Source organism: Gossypium hirsutum, chromosome A12, assembly GCF_007990345.1.
Source record: "Gossypium hirsutum isolate 1008001.06 chromosome A12, Gossypium_hirsutum_v2.1, whole genome shotgun sequence".
NCBI lineage: Eukaryota > Viridiplantae > Streptophyta > Magnoliopsida > Malvales > Malvaceae > Gossypium > Gossypium hirsutum.
This window is the reverse complement of record NC_053435.1, coordinates 70,342,049-70,364,808: the sequence shown is the minus strand read 5'-3', so window position 1 is coordinate 70,364,808 and position 22,760 is coordinate 70,342,049. Positions and strand designations below refer to the sequence as shown.

At 32.2% G+C, this 22,760-nt stretch overlaps 1 protein-coding gene across 3 annotated transcripts; it reads right to left on the bottom strand.

Moving 5' to 3' along the window:
• Positions 1-3,847: 3,847 nt before the first annotated feature.
• Positions 3,848-16,396, bottom strand: LOC107910233 (DNA ligase 1). 3 transcript variants are annotated; one of them, XM_016838028.2, is made up of 13 exons: positions 15,906-16,396; positions 15,157-15,810; positions 14,353-14,442; positions 13,502-13,630; positions 13,260-13,412; positions 13,061-13,138; positions 7,848-7,940; positions 7,642-7,761; positions 6,582-6,659; positions 6,250-6,429; positions 4,817-4,918; positions 4,463-4,728; positions 3,848-4,146 (listed from the first exon to the last, which is right to left on the bottom strand). In XM_016838028.2, the coding sequence occupies exons 1-12, from the start codon at positions 15,981-15,983 to the stop codon at positions 4,495-4,497; spliced, it is 1,989 nt and encodes a 662-aa protein (XP_016693517.1). In that variant the 5' UTR covers positions 15,984-16,396; the 3' UTR covers positions 3,848-4,146; positions 4,463-4,494. The 3 variants fall into 3 exon arrangements, with proteins under 3 accessions (XP_016693517.1, XP_016693508.1, XP_016693522.1); XM_016838019.2 differs by having other exon boundaries at positions 3,848-4,728; XM_016838033.2 differs by lacking the exon at positions 6,582-6,659 and having other exon boundaries at positions 3,848-4,728.
• Positions 16,397-22,760: the final 6,364 nt, after the last annotated feature.

The following is a 22,760-nucleotide window of genomic DNA, read 5'->3' as shown; positions in this document are numbered from 1 at the left end:
AAGAAAAATTATGAACATTTAATTTTTCACAAGAAAAAAAATGTGAAGGAATTAATTGAATGTCCGTTTGTTAAATTAATTAAGAGATTATTATTTACTCTATTTATTTTTAATTATTTACTTTTAATTTTTAAATACACAATAAGCAATATGTATAACTATTAATCTAATTTAGTGTCAAATTATTTACTAAATTAATTAAAAACTAAAATTATGCCATTCAGAGTTAAATTATTTATATAATTTTGTTATATATTATAATTCTAAAATTTTTATTTTTTATTATTTTTAATGGTGTTTAGTTAATTTCTAACACTAACTTCTTAAAAATATAAAATAAAAGGGTTATGTATCGAATTAGATAATTTCAACCATAAATAAAAGAATTAATAAATGTGGAATACCTCTATTTTAAAAGTTGAAAACTTTGGTTAGGAAGTTTGAGAATCAATTTGATAAAATTTGTAAATGTGAAGGATTAAATTTATTGAATTATTTAGAGTTAAGATCTAATCGATAGAATATGAAAGTATTGATGACTAAATATGTTATTATATTAGTTAGAAAAAGACGTTATGTAACCAATTTAATAGCGGGTGATCAAAACAGGAATGAATTCATACATTTGTGTCAAAATTAATTTTTTTTTAAAATTGGATGAAAAATATTATTAAATGACCATTTGTATAATTTACCCTCTAACATTTAGTATGTGTAATGTAAATGATAAATTGCGTGTAAATTAAATTGAGTTTCGGTCATTAAAATTATTTGGTTAAATTGAAAATTTTAGGTTCATTCGATGAAAAATAATTTAAATTTAAATTTTATAATTTTTTAACTATTTTTTAACTGTTCCATTCCAATCTTACAATATTGTGTACCATGATCCATTAACCAATAAATATGAAAATGAAGAAGAAAGTAATTAAAAAATATATAATGGTAAATTTAATTTTTTGTTAATTAGGTTATTTAGTTAAATTTTACTTTTAATCTTTTAAAAATAGTTGAATTTGATCATTAACCATTCAAAAAGAGCCGAATTACTTTTTTTACGTAAATATTTATTAAAATGTTGGTTTATTTTAGAAGTAAAATGTTAGTTTTGTAGGCATGACAATCCACGTATACTTATTTTTTATTTGAATTCTGAATTTTTGTTGTTTTAATATTTTATAAATTTTAAATTATTCATTGATATGGCATATAAAATAAATAGTTTTATGTTAGCATGAAATACACACAGACTGTTTGGTGAGTTGCTACAGTAATATTATTAAAATTTTAATATTTTAGTGAATATTTCTGTTTGAAAAAATAAATATTTAACTCTTCTTGGTGAAATTTAACTTAATCAAATTAATAAAAATAAATAAATATTGATTAAGCAAAAAAAAACAAATAGAAAAGAGGTTTAAAATTAGGCAAGCCAAAAAGGAAACCCTGGGTAACGGTTCTCTCTCTTAATTGACTGGATATTCTTTTTTTTTTTTTTTGTCGTAACAATAATAGATATTGTGATTGTGTCAAGGCAAAATTAGGCTTCTACTAGACAGTAAGATACACCTAATAAGTACAATTCTTTTAATTTAATCATTAATTAGTTCCTTCTAATAATGCATTTCCTTTTGTCTCTAAACTTATTTCACGGACCAAGTTGCCATTGCCATTGTAAGAATTTTTAAAGCTTCCGAGATTATTGTCAAATTTTTATGTAAAAATATTTTTATAAAAATTTTATATTAAAATTAAATGAGGGTTAATTCAACTGTTTAAATAAAAAATTTAAAAATTTTACATATTTTGTTAAAAACATAAAAAATAAGGTTAAATATAAAATTAAAACTTATCCACTTCTTCCAGTTTGGTCATTGAACTTTTTTTCCATTCACTTTATGTTTTGACTCTACAATCCTAAGCAAACATGTTTTTGTTGATGTCAATCTGATTTCATGGATAGAAAAAAATTCGGGTACCAATCTAAAACATAAAAAATTATAAGTATCAATTTGGGAGAAGTGGATAATTTTTAGTACCAATTTTATATTTAATCCTAAAAAATAAAAATGTCCTCGTATTAACATATAATACAAGTATATGTATTCTTTATAAATTTGTAATTTAATTTTTATCACTTTATTTTTTAAATAATAAAATTTAAATATGATTATCAACATAGAGAAAATTATTTATTAAATTTATTAATCTAAAATTTTAAAATTAAAAAAAATCAGTAGCCATCTTAATTTTTTGGTTGCGTAAACAATAATGTTAAATGAGAACTTAAAATATGATACAATTAAACTATCAATTTTAACTTGAATTTGGAAATATGAATTAATTAACTTAAAAATTGAATCTGATCAAATTTAATTAAATCATAAAAATTAATAATTCAAACTTGAAAACCATGTAAGTTTAAAATAATTTTAATTCAAAATAGTTTAAAATTGAAATGATTGAAAACCAAAATGATTTTATTCTAAAATGATTAAAATATGAGACGAATTGAATCCAAATTATATCAACTTGACATTATATAATTTAAAAAGCTAAATTGAAAGCTTAAATAATTAAGCTAATGACTCAAAAAATGATTTTAACTCAAAATCACGTAAATTAAGATTCTTTAAGCTAAAAATAGCATGTTACAAATGTCGAAATTATCAATAAATCATTGATGTGGTACAAAATATATATTATGATCTCCCTAATGTTGTTTATTGGTATAGAGTCTGTCATGGAAGTTGATTTATGATTGAGACTCAAAACTCATAAATGAAACCCACGCAAAAGGCCCATGCTGCGACATTTGATTAAGACACTAATCCCATCATTTTCATATATCAATTTTCAATCATTGGCTGGGGACTTCAATGTGATGCCATGTTTGTTTATTCCCACTAAATATAATTTTTTTTATTTTGAAGTACACCATTACTCAGTTAAAGAAATTAATTAAAACCTTGAATAAAAAAAATATTTTTTTTCTAAATTTTTTTAATTATTTTTTTCATTCGTTTAGCAAACCGTCAAGAAAATATATTTGTGACCTAAGCATAGTATAAGGGAAAACAAAAAGTAGTATTTTTTTTTTTAGAATTTTTATAATTTTTCTATAATTTTATAACTAATTTTTTAAAATAATTTTCTATATTTTTTTATGATTTTCTAGAAGTTCTATAAGATTTAAATAACTTTTAGTAACTCTTTAATATTTTTTTAGATTTTTTATAACTTCAATACTCTTTTTAATTTCTAACTTACTACCATATTACCATTTTTTCATATCAATTATCAAATCAACCACATCAATACTTAATAGTCCATCAAAAAGCTTCGATGATAAACTATATTTCAATGACTTAATTAAGTGTTTCATAATTTTTATTTTGAAGTTATTGTATTTCATAATTTTAAAGGTCAAGGTTCAATTAGGTGTTGTTTTTAATGAAAGATTTAGTCAATTTTTTTAATTATTTTACGAGATTTTTTGGCATTTACACATTTTTAAAAAAAATCTTACTTTTTAAAAGCAATATTTATTTTGACAGAAATTAAGAGAAAGAGAAAGAAGCAATTTACGGAGAGGTGTCAAATTCTAGAAAAGAAAAGGTTATCCATCTATAAATTAAACTTAAAATTTTGATTCAACGAAAAATATTGTAGTTATTAAAATTAAAATTAAAATTAGGACATGTTCAACAATTTCACCTTAAATCAAAATTAATGACAGTGGTGGAGACAATATATATATATAAAGTAGACCAGATTTTAAAATCTTTAAGCACATGGGTCTTTTATTGGGTTGAAAAATGAAAAGCACGCCGGAAGGCAAGAGAAGGAACAAAACAACACCAACCTATTCATTTAAAAACACTGAACCATACAACGCCGCAACCAACATGCCATGTGTCTTGTTTAGCTAATCTGTTTGCTTACAATACCCTCTCTCATCAGTATATGTATATATCCAACTAATAACTCTGAAATTCATATTTTAGATTAAAATAAAAATAGTTATTATTAAACAATAATTCGAGCTAAGTTGGTCCGAATTTGAAAAACCTCCTTGCCCAAGACAACACATCCCTAGGATAGCTCCTAGTTTAGCTGCATGAATCAACTAAACTGAACTCTCACCTAACATATGTTCAAGAAAATGATGCATCGTTATTACAATCTTCATAAGAGAACAAGAAATTGGCTCTATATAACGCCTGTTGTTTACAATAATCCTAAGTTTACTTGCAACATGAAGGCTTCTAAAAAATATGGAAACCAAAATTTTATTTGGAGGATCGTGGGGACGATCTACACAGTTTAAAGAAAAAAAAAATCGTGATATAGGTTTCCCAAAAGCAAAAAGACCAATATGGTTGCTGTTATGTTGACTAGGAAAGCCAGAAAATTTCTTTACCTTTAACCCCTAATTCAATGTGGTTTTAAAGTTCCATACCTGAGGGGAACCAAATATTCAGGACTCGGAGATTAGGTAAGACTGATGCAAGTTGCATAAGATTGAAGCACTGTTAATGCTTGCTCCGTGATGGCCCTATTCCTCACTCGTTTCACCCAATCACCAATAATCTCCTCCGCTTGGCTACCTTTGACACCTTGTTCAAGAGTGGAAGCTGCTTCAACAAGCTTTCCTTCAGCCAAGTAAATTTCAACTCTACTGATTATAGACTCGATCCCTTCACTAGATTCGTCAACTTCTTTTACCTATTAGATAGTCAAAAGGCAAGCATGAGATTCTTTCAGGGACTTGGATCTATTATTATGTGCAAAGTAAATCCCATTTTTTTGTCACCTTTAACCAGGATGCAATATGTGCCAAAGAATGCGTCAGGATACCACCACCACCTGGTGGAATCAGACTGAAATGCCTTAGGTTTCCTTTCAAGGCATTAAACTGCAAGAAGAACATATGTCAAACAGTAATCTACGGAATTTACTTTGAATGTCATGAATCAGCGTCTGTTAGAATTGCTTAAGGATCAAAACAACTATTAACCATCAATCTATTGCTAAATCTCAGCAGCTCTAGCAGTATTCCAGTCCACCTTTGAAATGAACTCATAAAACTGCTTAGACGTAGCTTGTAATTTGGCCCTATATCCATAGGAATAGCTAAGGTGCTAAACAGAATACAATTTAGGAATTTCTGCCAGTAACTGACTTGCGAATGCCTGTTAGATGCACCAGTGGGCAGTGGTACATAAAAGGAGTAATACTTTCTTTCCTTGCACAAAATTAGACCAAGCATGTAAAAGAAGAAACAAAAAAAAAAGCATTTCTTTCTCTTAACAATCTTATCCTCATCAGGTTTGACCCATTGAACCAAACCACTCGATAGTCCATCTTTAGACAATTAGTCTCCATTCCTATCCATCATAAAATCCTTAATGGATTTTAGTATCAGGTTGATAAGGGTTAGAATACAAATGGACCCTTAACTCTGAAACAGAGAAGCAAACCTCCTTTGGGTTGATTTTAAATGATGCATATAGCATTGTTGCTCTCCCTTTTTCTGGTTTAATATTTTATCCACTGGATAAGTAATCCAGTTCCTAGCAGCTTCCCTTCACAGCACCGAGCTTACCAACTTCAGCAAACCAAGGATTGTTAAAGCAGTTACAGCGTTAAGATTCCCAATGAAGGGGCTTCAGCTAGAAACCTCTCACCTTGACAATCCAGAATCTAAGTGCTTAAGCGCCCTTCAATATTGAAGAAATTTATTATTGAAAAAGCCAGACTTTGGGAAATTTGACTGCTAAAGAACCTACATATTCTTTGTTTCTCATCGAAAAATGAATGCAAAGCCAATCCTAATCAAAGAGGAAGCATATTCGATAACAACAAAGAGGAGGGTGAGAGCATGTTTAGTTCAATTTATTTAGCATAGCCAAAGAAAAATGCTATTGACAATGAAACAATCATAAAAGCAGTCCATTTTCAGCGCAGACAAGGGCTTTGTGGCTGCCGCTATAAGAGGAAGAAAAGAGTGCACAAATTTATAAATAGCTAAGATTCTATATACTCTTAGCCGGTCACTATAAAGCATTTAAAATTGTTCCATTCTTTGAAACATATCATGACAAACTAAGATTCTATGTAAAGCATACAATTCTTGCATTGAATTCTATGAAGGGCAAACTATCAACCATGTAACCAAAAGATCATATCATTTGAAATGATTCAGAAATAAGTAGCATATAATTCTTAGAGTACAAAACAACTTGCCTTTTGATTCAACTCTAGTAGAGTGTCTGTTCCACAGTACCGAGTTTCTTCTGGAAGGGATGAAAGGACCAAACCTAATACTGAATCCTTCTCAAAGCCTTCAAGATAGGCGTATAGAGTATCTATTTCTTTCTGGATTGGTAATCCTTTGGAAAGTGCATCTTCTAGAGCAAGAGCTCCCTGTAGCACCCAAGAACATTCAAGTTATGTGACAATGATTTACAAGTTCAGACGAATTATTACTAGATCTATCAATCATTATACAACATAACTCAGATTCCAAAGAAAAAAAAAAAGAGTCTAAGAACAACGAATTAAGGTGGAGAAGGTACCAAAGCAAGTTTGTGAATAGAATGAATCTTGTGCGCCTCTTCAGATTGTGCATAAAATGCCATACATAAGGCATTTATCTACAACAGAATAGTTCAGGCCATGTTTAGATCCTCTAATCACATCCATGGTGTTGAATGGCTAATAATAAACCAATATTTTAGACTATGAAATAATACTCGAGCATGAAGTTAACAACATGTGTATTTCTCAAAATCAGATTCATCTGAACAGTATACAATAAAATAAAAAAATGAGAAAATGAGAAACACTTTTAAAACTAATGTTTGTAACTGATGAACTAGAAGCTTCCAATTCAGAAGGCTACTCTTTTTTAACTTTAGACATGCACATTGATCCTGAAATAATTTTCATGTTTGATTTAGTACTTTAATATATATATAAAATACGGTACTTTAATATTTGAAGCATATATCAGAAACTATTCTTGCTTTCATTTCCTTCTGCAAAATAGGTGGTACTAGTTAAACTTTATTCAGGTTTCTGTGACGATGGAAATCTATTAACTGTTTAGATTGTAAATCAATACATTCCAGCAAATGATAATATTCAGAAAAATTTAATGGCAAAACCTTTGATTTTAGCAAGAAGTTGCACAAGAGGTTCACTAATTTGCTTGTGATCATTGATCACTTAATGAGTTTGATCTTCAACAAAAAAACAGTTTCATTTTTCACACATAAATATAATATATACTGATGCACAATGTCTATCAAACAAATGGAGCATCATCATGCAGAAAACAGAAAGCATGAAAGTTGATACTGCGTTAAACTGAAAGCTAAAACATTGATGCATGCCATGACATTTAGCTTGTCTTTTCCCCTGAAAGCTATATCCCTCAAAGTAGAGCCATGACATTCTATATTCCAACATATCATATAAGAAAAATCTTGCATCATAAGTTTTAAATTTATTTATTCCATATTCTATCAAATAACACTGAAAGGAACTTTCCAATTCATGTTTTCTTCCTAAAAACTAGAAAACTTAATTTTGTTCAGATTTTCAATAAAAGAATTCCACCAGGAAATAGCTTACATGAAAATTTGCTTCTGCCATTTTTTCAATCTGTGCTGCTTTCTCATTTGCAATTGCAGATACCAATTCTGCTTTTCCTTGCTCCTGTGCATTTTTCAAATTCATTTCAGCTTCTCTTTCCTGCAATAACCAAAGATTTAACAGCTTGAGTTCATTAGTTATGAAAAAATGCTATAGAACTTCTTTGTTAGCATAAAACTACGTACCTTTTCTTCAAGTTCCATCCTTAGTTTCTCTTCCATTCTCTCTTGTAGGGATTTTATAGCAGCTGCTGCTTTTGTTCTTTCTCTCTTCAATTCCTGAAAGTGGTAAAATCGAATTCATAGAAGCTTGAATTCACAAAATAATATAATTACCTCTTTTCTTTTACTTAATCTTTTAACCCTTCGGAAGGGCATATGGATGCCAGAGTATACTCTATCTCGAAGCGAAATTGACTTTCCAAGGTAAATACAGAAAAATAAGCATGCTCATCAAAATCCATATTGCAAAATCATAGAATAGATTAAGTTTATTGATAAACATACTAATGTAATTTCGTTAACTAGCATAAAAATTAGAGAAACTGATTGGGACTGGTCTTCCTATAATTCAAAGTTTTCGGCTTCTGTTATTCCTTACAAACAGATCAAGTTGTTCCAAACTAATAAAATAACGATTGCGTTTTGTCATTGTCACACACAAAACAGGAAAACCAAAATATATAAGGTTGATAAAATTGCATGAAACTCCATATCACGGGATAAAATTTTCTTTACAGTGGTGAAATGGTAGAGCTTCAACTATCAATCACTACCTATCATATCCATTTCTGTCATGTGATGGGCGATAAAGCACTACAGAACCATCAACTTTTAATCAAATTGTTTGTGTTAGAGTCCCAACTCACCCATTCTGCCTCATGTTCAGTCCTGACATACAGGTTCTAGGGATACAAAAAGAAAGTGGATTCACCGGGACAATTAAGCATAAAGTGCAGATGGGAGTCATTGTGGCTTTGTTGAAAGGTTAAAGAAAAAGATACATGAACAAGTTTAGGAAGAAGAATTATTCTTATTTTTTCTAATCTGACTATAGCCTTTTAAAGAATAGCAGGAAAAATAAAAAGGAAATAATCTCTAGAAATTAGCCTATCCCTAAAAATTAGTAATTTGATTATGGCTAATAGTACAAGGAAATTCCTAGAACTAAGGTAGAAAATCTGCTTAATTTAAGGAATTCCAACACTCCCCCTCAAGCTGGAGTGTAGATGTTAATCAAACCCAGCTTGCCCATAATTTCTTCGAACATTTTTCTGCTCAAGCTTTTGGTTAACACGTCTGCTACTTGTTGTCTTGTAGGTAGATATGAAACACAAACTTCCCCTTTGTTAATTTTCTCCGTAATAAAGTGGCGATCAATTTCCACATGCTTGGTACGGTCATGGTGTACAGGGTTATGAGCTATGCTAACTGCTGCCTGGTTGTCACAGTATAATGTTATAGGTTTTGTATAGGATAATTTTAGTTCTCCCATTAGCCGTTGTAACCACATTCCTTCACATATACCGTGGGACAAAGCTCGATATTCAGATTCAGCACTGCCGCGTGCCACAACAGATTGCTTTTTACTCCTCCATGTCACGAGATTACCCCAAACATAGCTGCAGTAACCGCTAGTGGAGCGCCTGTCATTAACTGCCCCTGCCCAGTCTGCATCAGTGTAGACTTCTATGCTTCGATTTACATCTTTCTTGAAATGCAACCCCTTACCAGGAGTCCCTTTTAAGTATCTCAATATCCTGTAGGCAGCTTCCTAATGTTTCTCCCTAGGAGCATGCATAAATTGACTTATAACACTTACTCCAAAAGCTATGTCCGGACGAGTGTGAGAAAGATAGATAAGTTTTCCCCCTAACCGTTGATATCTCCCCCTGTCTACCTCTTCTCCATCCTTATCAGTTCCTAATTTAAGGTTTGGTTCCATAGGAGTCTCGGCTGGTTTGCAACCCAACAGTCCGACTTCAGAAAGTAGATCAAGAACATACTTTCTTTGAGAGATTGAAATACTTGCCTTTGACCTTGCTATCTCCATTCTTAGAAAATATCGAAGATTCCCCAAATCTTTAAGTTGAAACTCAAGACTTAAGAACTCTTTTAGTCTTTCAATTTCAATAGAATCATCCCCTGTCAATATTATATCATCTACATAGACAATGAGAATACAACACTTCCCATTATCCGAGTGTTTGTAGAATAAGGTGTGATCAGCTTGACCTTGAGTGTAATGTCTACTAGTCATGGCTTTGGCAAAACGATTAAACCAAGCCCTAGGGGATTGCTTTAGTCCATACAAGGACTTCTTCAACTTGCATACTTGGCCCTTGCTTCCTTCAAATCCAGGCGAAAAATCCATGTAGACTTCTTCGTTTAATTCTCCATTGAGAAAAGCGTTCTTTACATCCAATTGGATCAAAGGCCATTCTAAGTTGACAGCAATTGAGAGATGCACTCGAATAGTATTCAATTTGGCCACCGGTGCAAATGTTTCCTCATAGTCCAACCCATATGTTTGAGTGAAACCCCTGGCCACAAGTCTAGCCTTGTATCGATCAATGCTCCCATCTGGTTTAAATTTTGTGGTGAAAATCCACTTACAACCCACGGTCTTCTTCCCAGTAGGTAGTTTAGATATTTCCCAAGTTCCATTGTCTTCAAGAGCCTTTATTTCTTCCAACACAACTTGCCTCCATTTGGTTGACTTAAGAGCCTCTTCTATGTTTTTTGGAGTTTCTATAGAGTCAACATTAGAAACAAAGGCATTGTAGGATTTAGACAAGTTTCCATAGGATACAAACCGAGAAATGGGATGTTGAGTGCAGCTCCTAGTGCCCTTTCTTACTGCAATTGGAAGATAGATGGAAGATGAAGGAGGTGAAACTTCTTCCTCAAGACAGTCCTCGGGTAAAGATGGCATTGGCACTGCTGTTTCTGTTTCAGGCAGCTGATGTCTCCGAGAGTATACACGAAGCCCCTGAGTTTTTTCTTGTTGTTTTTCAGAATGAGTGGGCTGTTTTTCTTCATTAGTATGGTTAATCACCCTTGTTTCTTGTTGCTGAACAGTGGAGATAGGAAAAACAGGTTCCAAAACAGGAAAAACAGTGGCTGTAGGATTTTCAGCAGGTTTTGTAGTGGTGGTAGGGCTGATAGAGTCTTGAGGTATAATGAGAAGATTGCTCAAGGTCTCATCTTCACTAAGTATCTCCCCCTGAAGATGAGAGGCTGAAAAATATGGCTCGTTTTCGAAGAAAGTAACATCAAGGGACACAAACATCCGGTGTAAGGTTTGAGAGTAGCACTTGTACCCTTTTTGTGTAGGTGAGTAACCAATAAAGACACAAGTGTGGGCTTTAGGATCAAGTTTAGATTGGTTAGGTTGATGGTTGTGGACAAATGCTTTGCAACCAAATGTTTTGGTTGGGAGATTAGGAACACGAAACAAGGGAAAATTTTTTTGAAGAGTATGTAAAGGTGTTTGAAAGTTTAATACCTTAGATGGGAGTCGGTTTATAAGATAACAAGCAGTGAGGACAGCTTCTCCCCATAAATACTTTGGTACACCCATAGTAAACATAAGAGCACGAGCCACGGCTACAAGGTGTCTATTTTTCCTCTCGGAAACCCCGTTTTGTTGAGGGGTGTCAGGACAAGAACTTTGATGTATGATTCCTTGCTCAGAAAGATAAGGACTTAGGATAGAATTAAAGTACTCTCTCCCATTATCAGTTCTAAGGGTGTGAATATTTGAATTGAACTGGGTTCGAATCATTGAATGAAAATTTTTGAAGACTCTAGAGACTTCGGATTTTTCTTTAAGGAGATAGATCCAACAAACTCTAGTGTGGTCATCAATGAAAGTTATGAACCACCTAGCCCCTGTGATGTTTTTTACTCGACTGGCTCCCCATAGATCACTGTGGATTAAAGAGAAAGGTTGAGATTGAACATAAGGTTTCAAAGGGATAAGGGACACAAGTGTGTTTAGACAATTGGCAAACTTCACAGTTCAATGAACTTATTTTCTTATTTAGAAATAGTAGAGGAAACAATTTCTTCAAGTACATGAAATTTGGGTGTCCTAGTCTACGGTGCCATAGCATGATAGAATCTTCTTTTGATGTAGATAAGGCCATCCCTTCTTGTGAACTGTTTTTGTTCCAAACATATAAGCCATCATCAACTTTAGCAGTGCCAATCATCTTCCCCGATTCCTGTTCCTGAACCACACAACCTAAAGCAGAAAATTCAACAAGTACTTTTTGATCCTTGGTCAGCTTGCTAATTGAGAGTAAATTATAGGAAAGATTTGGAACATGTAAAACTTTATCAAGGGAAAAATTTTCAGTAAGTCTAACTGTCCCAATTCCAGCCACCAGCGAGTAAGATCCATCAGCTATGCGAATCCGAGAGTGATCATGACAAGGTAAATAGGTGTGAAACAAACTTAGATTACCTGTCATGTGGTCGGATGCACCCGAGTCTAGTATCCAGGAAGTTGTGATAGGTTCCTTGAATAGCTAGTGACCCACTAGCTGTAGGAGTCCTGAGTAGTTTATGAAGAGCCTCAAGTTGAGTTTTGGTTAGCCGAAGTTTATGAAGAGACTCAGAGGAATTTTCGGTGTCACCCATGGGAGTAGGGTTTCTAACAGAGAAAACAGAACAAGAAAAGAGAAGAAAGAGTAGGATCAACTGAATTCCTGATGCTTTTGATACCATGAACAAGTTTAGGAAGAAGAATTATTCTTATTTTTTCTAATCTGACTATAGCCTTTTAAAGAATAGCAGGAAAAATAAAAAGGAAATAATCTCTAGAATTTAGCCTATCCCTAAAAATTAGTAATTTGATTATGGCTAATAGTACAAGGAAATTCCTAGAACTAAGGTAGAAAATCTGCTTAATTTAAGGAATTCCAACAATACACATGGGTAAGAAGAAGGCAGGTTATCAAATATGTGTCTCGTAAAGTGGACAGCAAGAAAAATAAGTCCTCTTCTGGCTGATTTCATTTGACAGACAATAATTCATTATATGTGTGTATAGTTCAAAAATGAAGAAAAAAAATCAATGTTTTCAAGCCCTTACAAAGTATATATAAATATATATCTATATAAACAGAAGACACGAGTACCAAAAAAGAGATGAAAAAATTAATATTTTTTCCCTCTTTCACCATGAAACATGAAAGAAATTACTGTATGTTCTGCACAGCAAGAGCAAGAGAAAAGAGGAAGTCAGAGCATGAATGCATTAGTCAATGTGATGTAAGAAAATTAGAATTACCCAATAAGCATAGAGCTGAAAGCAATGACAAAAAGCTTTGCTATCAATCACATGAAATATAACATAGTAAAAACAATGAAAATATGAAAAGAGCTGTAACCTTATCCAACATAGCTGCCTCTTCTGTACGCATTAGTTCCCTGGCTCTTGAATCCCTTAATTCCTTTTCATATTTCTCCTGAAGAGAGAGTGGGTGGAAAAAAAAAACATTAGCAAACAGTATGCGATGGCCAAAATGAAGCTGCAGAAATTAAGAAGGCAGATGATGTATAGCAGAGCCTAGTGCTCAAACTTCAGACCTTCAATTCTCGTTTTTCCTCAGCAAAAGCACGTGCATCCAGCTCAGCTTGCTGCTTTTCAGCAGCATGAATGGCTTGCAGGAAATCAAGAACTAATTTTCCATCCTTCGATAAATATCCCTCATTAAGTTCCTCAATCGCGGTACCAAAAGCCTAGCGTGTTAAAAATAATGAAAACCTAGTGTTAGTTGACACTCTTTCTTATCATATGTATTAAACAAAAAATAGGAGATGTAAATAACCTCTTTTTCTTTAGAAAGCAGCTCATATTTTCTGTTTAGAGAAGCCAAGTAGCCTTCAGCTGCCTTTTCCCTAAGGTGATAGGCATCAAGAAGAGAACTCGGAGCTTCTATATCTTTACTGGGTTTATCCTGCAGCAAAGTAAAACCAAATGTTGTTTTGTATCAACTCTGATAGAATAATGAATAAGTATATGTACATATATACCTATATAAATATCTATATATTTGAAGTGAATACAGGAGCTGCTCAGGCATAAAAGAAACTTTAATCCCTCAGATGTTGCAATCCTAAGCCCACTTTTTAGGGGATCAAACCTCCCTATAAAGCTTTTTCTTGCCCAGAACATAAAAAGGGAAATGCAAGTTCTTTGCCACCTCAAATGACAGTCTTTTCCCCATTTAAACACACACATAATGCTCAAATGTTGCAATCCTAAGCTACGCTTTTGGGAATCAAACCTTGGTATAAAGCCTTCCCTTGCCAAGGAACTAAACAAAGAAATGCGGTGACTCTTTGTCATCCTAAAGCATTAGCTAGGTATCCACAAGCAGTGGACAGCCTCTGAATCATAAGCATATTTATTCCCACAGAAAGTGGAGAAAGCCTTCCAACCAGACTTTTTATCCCCCCTTAAACCAACAATGTGCTGAAGAACATAATAAATAAAAGGTACATTCCAAAGTATTTAATATTCAGACAATGAAAACATGAAAACTTTTTAAGAAGTTTCATGGACCAACCTACAAAGAATAACAATGGTACGTGAAGTTATTCCAAAAAGTTACAAACCAGAAACAACATGAAATGTAGGGTGTTAAGAAGAGAAACTGATGAGGAGAACAAAGGATACTTCTATAGTGGGATGCAGAGATGGGACAGAATTTATTTGACTTTCTTCAGGGCCTAAACTAAGCACTTCTGCACCTTTACTTGGTTCATCCTGCAATGGTGGAACACCACAAGTCATATTGAGCCTGTGCAGTATAAGTATATGCGAAAAAGATGATATTTTTCCAGTATTAAATTTTTGGAATGTATAGTAAGCCTAGAAACAGTCTGGTGGTATTGTTGCCACTTAACTTGATACTTGCGGTTGAAAAAAATGCAAAGTTATACAAAGAGATTCAATGCTTAGCAAGTTACAACAGTTAAGCCTCAGTCCCTTTGTTACCGAAACTTCCATATAAACCAGTGCCCTACCCAGGAAACAAGCAAAGGCACCATGGTTCTTTGGCATCCAGGGACATTTCTTTATGCACCCATGCACAAAATTATGAAATATTGCCAGATTCCAGGCAGGTAAATTATATTGAAAGAAATAAGAATGTGCATAGATACACATAAAGTGCCAAGGGTGTTTCTTGGCAAACAAATGACAATTGGCTAAGGTGCATTTCTGCCATAATTGAGTTGCGGAGCGATAGAAATAGATTAGCAAAACTTTAATAACAATAACAAAGTAACCTATATTGTCTAGTTCATATTGAAGTGCATCTGATCACTCTTTAATATTATAATAGTGGCTAGCATAGACATTACACCATAAAGATGGAATCCGCATATAGATGCTTAAGTCATTCTTCAAAATTTCATAAAATCTATAACTCCAATCGATCAGTATCAGTACTAATACAGGGTGCATAAAAAAGAGTACCTGCAGCTTAACTGCGGTAGTAGGAGATGGTACAGTTTTTGTCTCCTTTTCTCCAAGGGATGCACTTGATCGGGTATCCAATGGAATATCTTGAATTTCCTTCTCCAGTGCCGTTACATTTTGAGACTCAACCTTTTTAAGATTCCCCTCCGCTGATGCATCGGTATCTGCACTGTGATCAGCAGATGGCAAGTTGCTCTGAGAATATTCAGGTAATGCCTTTTCTGGTACAGATGTTGTGCTTTCTTCAATTATCTCGTTCAACTTATCTTCAATATTCGACTGGTTTTCACCTTGGGTTTCACTTGAAATTTCGGGCTCAGGAGGTAGATCGATATTAGTTGCAGCTTTTTGCTCAGGCAAGTCCACATGAGGAGTCAATTTGTTTATTTCTTCATCACGAGAAGAAACATCTTGGATATCCTTTTCATCTTTCTCATCAAAACCAGTTTTCGTTGAATCAATAGAAACCTTGGGGCGTGCGCCATATTGCTCTAAATATCCAGTTTGGTAAGCAACCAAAATAGCACCACCAATAAGAGAAGTTCCAAGGACAAATTTTGAAAGCCCACTCTTCGATTCAGGTTTCGGAGTACCATTTTCTCCAGAAGAAGTCGAAAATTGCTTTCTTGAATAAATAAAAGGTGATGAACACTACATTTTAACCATGCATCGTAAGAGGATCAATTATAAAAATAGTACATAGGAACTCCTAAATTGATACTGAAAGTGAAAACAGTTGAGTTTACCTGGGGCATAATCTGCCTGGGTATTCTCCAAGGAGCCCCTCGGCAACGTGGTAATTCCAAAATTGACCTTCCAAGCATACTGTCGGATATTCACTACTTCAGGGATTTTGAAATTATATTGCGGCAAAGGTGTTTGTGAAAATGATTGGCAGAGGAAGTGAGGATTCTTAAGGGAGGAGTCGCTTTCGGGTTACGCTTTTAGCATTCAAATCAATTGTCTTCCGCTTAAGTCTTTTACAGGGTTGAGCGAGCCAGCGAGGAACCACGACCGCTTTCCCGGGGAGCCGAGGCGAGCGCTAGATAGGAATCGCCGTTGGAGATGGAATTGAAAGTTGTATCAGCGTACTCAGCGTACAACTGACAGTTTGTAATTACGGGTGGCAAACGGGCTGTTGCATCTGTTTTTTTGGGATTTTTTCAGCTCACATTTTCGGGTTTGAATATTTTGGAGCTCCATTCTTTTGAATTCGGATTTGAATCAAAGCTAAAATATGATAAACAACAAATACAAATTTAGACCATACTTAATATGATAAACACACCTAACAATTAAATTATCATATGAGATTCGAACTAAAATAATTTTAAATTTTTTAAATTATAAATATTTTAATTTCAAAAATAATATTTTATTTTATTTTTAAACAGTAAGTAAAACAATTTAAATTTATATAAATTATATATATATTTAAAGAGTTGTATAATATAAAAAAATTTACAATGCTTATTATGTAAAATCTATTATATAATATATATATGAATTAAGGAAAATATATTTTATAATTTATTATTATATTATATTCACATTTCTATAACTTTCATCTTTATTATTAAATTTAAAACATAATACTCATATTCTAAAATATTTATCTCAAAACTAAAATATATTATATTAAACTTAGAACTCAAATAATACACCCATGATTAACCAAACTCAAAATAAATTAGTTCTAGCTCAAATTTCAAGTCTAAAATAAAAATAAATTAAACCTAAATAAACTTGTAAAATTAAAACAATTAAAATTAATAAATTAATATTAAGTAATAATATTTTTGTAAAATGTAGTGAAATATACTAAATTACACATAACTATTGATACTATATCATTTATAATAATCTATAATAAAATAAAAGTAATATATATGTGTGTTATACCTCCTTTTAACTTGGGAACGTGTCAGCATAATGGGCTACCTGAGAAATGCCCGTAGCTAGTTCTTTGACTCTACTCGGATGCCTCAATGACTAGCCCTCCTGGATCCCTACTCACCATTTGGCCCTCTGTATCAATAGGGATCTGGACCACCTGCTTCTAGGAATAATCCACCTATTTTGACAAAAATTCTTACCCTTTTTTAAGTGTGACCACTCCTTAAGTGTGAACACACCCTTGAATATCATAGAACCCTTCCTGAGCATAACAACCTTGTACTACCATAACAAAATGAGTTCACAGTGCATGTCCTGCATATACTCCCTGATGGCAACTCCTTTGCAATGACCTGCCACATTACACTAACAAACAAGAAGACTTCGCTTATAAAATATCATTTTAAACAATGAGAAAAAGGATCTTTTGGAGCCCTTAAGCAATCTTTGAGCATTTATCCTCCTCAACTTTCTCTTTGTCCTCTTGTCTTTTCTGGCTCTCTATCTCTTAAGGTGAACCGACTTTTTTAGTACCACAATATCTTGTTGTACACCAAATTAACAACATGTATTAATAGTTTTAGTCATAATTATATACTATATTATTATATTATGTAATACTATATCACATACGGTGATAGTAATACATAATATATTAAATATTAAATATTAAATATTATTGTTTACTATTATATTGGTTGAAATATGCTTTAAGTCCTTATACTATTCTTATATTTGAAAACTTGCCCTCTAACTATATTATATAATGTTATCTCATATAATATAATATATAATATATTAATAGTTTATATATATGCATTAATGATTAAACATTACAATATTATGTAATATTATTTCTTTTATTATAATATATAAAATTAATAATAGTTATACGTGTGTTAGTAGTTTTAGTCACAGTTATATAATTTATTATTATATCATGTAATAGTATATTGATGTGCTAAGATTTGAAATATGCAATTAGGTAAATTTCATGCTTATTTTAGTTTGTTTTTAATGAAATTGAGTCTTTTATTTTTATAGTAGTTAGATACGTTGCATTTAGCTTTAGTTGTGTTTTTATGTCGTTTTTAGTGTTGTCAACACTATTCTAGTTTTACATAGTAAATGATATTTATGTTAACCATTCCATAGTAATCACAATTTAATAACACATTTGTAGTTAATACTTTAACTTTATAACCAATGCATATTTAGAGAAAATATTACAAACCACATATTATCAACACATCAAAACCATGAAATATACACATTCTTATTTCATAATCATTTTCATAATTATTACACAATTTCCACCAATGTACCTGAACATATTAGCATAGGAGAAGTAAGGATATCCAATGGTACTTACCTTTTGGATGCGCATTAACTCAAAAGCAAGCCTCCTCTTACTTGAATTTATCTTTATCCTAGCTAAAGATTTATTTCTCAACATTTCCTCATTTTTTCATACACAAAAATATGATCATATATTAGCTTACAAGCTTACCAAGATTTCTTGTAACATCTAAGATAAAATATTAAGCTAGGAAAGGTGAAAATTAACATTTATTACCATATGAAAGTTTTCTCTCTCTAACTTTGTAACACCCCATACTCGAACAATCGCTGGGTCTGAGTTACAAGGTGTCACATTCGTTGTCGGAGCAACTACAATCTATTCACCGTTCAATTTATAACATCAAAATCCCAATGTAAGTTAAACAAGTATATAAAATGATTCTTATACATTTTCGAGTCTTATACGAGCTTACAGGAGCTTTGATGCTAACCTGAGGTCGAATTAGGACTAAACTATAATATTTCAAAATTTCAAGTTGATGTCGCGACGTCAAGGGGTTTCTCATCACAACATAACATACTGACTAAACCTTATCTCAATGACCCATGCTCGATGTCATGTCGTGACATGGTGGTCTAATCTCGTTGCAACGACATACACTCGACTTCGTAACGTGACAAGCTGTTTCTGCAATTCCCAAATGAGTCTTCATCCTATACCTTACAATCAAATGAATATGCATATTCAAACCACATTCCTAGCCAAAACATGTAATATCTATGTCACAAACATAACCAAAACACTTGTTTCAACTATTTACCAATGCCATTTGATCTTTAGGTTAACTAACTATTATATTTCATTCAAACCTTAAACATACATGCCTATTCACCAAGCCATTGCAGCTTTTCATACTACTTCAAAACATATTTGGAATCTATTTACAAAATTTCTTCCGATTGACCAATTCCATACATCAAGTTCAAGGTTGTATATAGTTATAGTATTATACCAAAATTTGACTCAACCTAGGTACATGTCATACTTGACATCAAAACAAAACCTATACAAGCTTTTTTTAGTTGGAGATTGCTTCAGAGATGCCAAATCAACTTCTCGTTCTACCAGGAATCTGTTATACCTACAAATGGAGAAAACAAATCGTACGCTGAGAAAATACGCTCAATGGTATTTCTATGATTCAAGCCAAAACAATATGAAATTTAAAGCATATGCATACATCCAATCCAATTGCAATTCATAGCATTATAAGTTCAAAATCATGAAATTGGACCTTAACTACTATTATTTATGCTAGGTACATGCCAACTCAAACTTAGCATTGAAAGAACAATATAAACATGTTAAGCTAAGAAGTTAGACTCGAATGATGCTAATCTACTCGATTCTACAAGACCTACTCGTCGCCTATACGTAGAAATAAACAAATCCGCACCTGCAAATTAGCTTAATGGTGCTAACATAATTTGAAACAATGTATAAGAAAATCATGTCACACCCCAAGTCTGATAGATCTAAGATTTTGGCATTTAGAGGGAAAATAATTTGTTTGGCAAAATGTAATCTGCCCATATGTTTCTTTTGGAGCATATGTGTGGGCGTATGGTATCCACCGTATAAGTAAGTGAAGATTTCAAATTATTCTACTAGTTAAAGAGAAATACTTAGTTAAGTGAAAAGGTAATTATGGCATGAGTTAACACCAAAAGTATAGTACACATTGTTTCTCTGAAGTACTGTGCTAGTTAGGTTGTAAAGTAACATGGTTAGAAGCCAACTGGATAGACTAGTTTGATATTTATAATGTAATATTCTCATTTGTGTTTCTTTAGAAAAATTTAGGCCATTAAGAAGGACAAATTCTAAAGTTGTGACACTTGTTAAGTTCCACTAAGTAAAATAGATCATATCTATGTGTGAGAAGGGTTTTGAAGAAGGTTCTTCTTCTTTCTTCAATTCTACTTTCTAATTCTTTTTCTTAAGTCCAATGGTATATTTTCCTCATTAAGCTGGAAGTTAATGATTCTTGGTTTAATCAGTGATCATTCCATCTTTGGGTAAGTATTACAGCTATACATGTTAGATGTTTTGAAAGAGTGAGTTTGTATGTGGTATATGAATAATAAGTTGTAAGTGTAAGGCTTTGCATGAAGGTTACTAGAGTTTGAGATGATAGTAAATTATATGTAAATGAGTTTTAATGGTGATCCCATGTTCTGTAAACAATTATTGCTGCTGGTTCAAGAAGGATGTCTAAGTCTGGAGCTTAAAACTGTAGTAAATGAGTTTAAGGTGAGTCTTTACCCTGACTCTCTCTCTTATGTAAACTTTTCAAGTAGAAGAAAATATATATAGAAGATGATGATATCTATAATAATCGGTAAATGTACAAGTATTTTAAAGAGGAGATAAGTGCTATGGTGATATGTAATAAGATTTGTTGAAAGGAATGTTGATTGTTAAATATGCAGGTAAAGTTTAAGATATGAAAAGTATGAGCCAGTCTGGAATGCAAATAAATCTAGGTAAGAAAATGATGAGAAATGTCCCTCTGTGAAGCCTCTGGTAGGGTAGTTATATTGCTAACCAGATTGGTAGATCACGATATGAAAATAATTGTAAGACCATGAGGTTGAGACCCATGGCATATTGATATGATTTGGAAATACTCATGGTGAAGCGTCCAGTAAGATGAAAAATGGACTGACAGATCATGATACATAAATGTGTGTAAGACCATGTGGTTAAGACCCATGGTAAGATATGTTTGTATGAATGTTATGGTGTAGCCTTCGATGATTTGTAAACCAAATAGGCAGGTCATGATACATGAACTTATGTATAAGTCCATGAGAGAGAAATCCATGGCACCTTCTGTGAAAGTCTATTGGGACAGTAAACATGTGATTCTAGATGATACCCTTATGGCATATTCTGTTTGGCCCTTGCAGCTTATTTCGATAAATATGTCTAGTAAAATATACTTATCTGCCTTTATGGTAAGTCTGAGTAAATCCTGAATGTTCTGTAATAAGTATTGCTCAGATAAAGATATGATATGTCTGAGGTTATTTTGATGGAATAAGATCTGTAAAGTAATTGGATAAGTTTTTAATGAAGTTCTTGAAGAGAAGTGTGTATCTATACGCTAAGAAAGGTATTCGTCATGATAATCTATTAGAGTTGAATATAGGTGTATTAGTAGTTGAGAGACATAAGAAATTGTTTATTTGAATTCGTCTGTGTTGTATAGTGCTGAAATATGAGTATTTGGTATTGTAACGGGATTTTTTTGCTAGTGTACACAGTCGTTCAAGTAATAAGTAAATAAAATGAGTTATTGTCTCCACAAGGACTGTTTATATTAATCAATTATCTGCAAAATTATAAGTTAACAATTTGGTGATAAAAACACAATAATTTGAGTGATGATGATTAAACTAAATTAATTTAACTAAATGCAAGATTGATCCCTAATGCAATTTTAAACTAAGTATGCAAAATTATCAAAACGTATGAATGAATTTTAGCAATAGAAACAAAACTTCAACAATAAATAACATGTATAGGCTAGGATAATTACATTAATCAAATCAATTCATTTCCATAATACTTAATAGTGTTCAGAAAACATTTCATGGCAACTCGATCTTTCATGAGTTTGGAAACGAAATTAAGTCCTTTTGGAATCTTTTACTTAGTAAAATATGCATTTTACTAATCATATTAAACTAAGGGTTTCTTAGTATTTATGTGAGGTAAAAGGGACAGATTAAGTTTGAAACAGTTTAATCACATAAACTTAAAAACTATGCAAGATAATAGAGCTAATTAAAGTTATTATGAGCTTACAATTTATAAGGTTTAATGATCTAAATTAAGCAAGCACTTTTCAATTATTGTATCTACTAGCCATCGTCTGGTTAGGATCGCTCAGCTAATCTGAATGTATCCAATCATGTATGAATGAAATACATCTTGATTTTAATTGAAAACATGATCGATTGAGACACAAACACTTTAAGCATGATTCAAACAAATATTATTGAATTAACGCAATCATCCTAGCTAAACATAATTAAGCTATCATTGTTGATGAAAAAACCATAAAACACATTACAAACATGATTAAATTAAACAACTAGTAAGGAAAGAGTAAACTTTATTTCAATGCAGCAGCCTTTCGAATTTGGATTAAAAGTGTTCCTCCGATCCGTTTATTGCTCTTTTGCTAATGGTTCTTCAAGGTGGCTGGCCAAGAGGTGATATTTTCAAGGCATTTTTTTTACTTAAATGGAATAGAAAATGGAATGGCTATGCATGGGGAAAAGAGAGCAAGAGAGGGAATGAAAGAATGAATGGTGTTTGTGAAAATGAAATA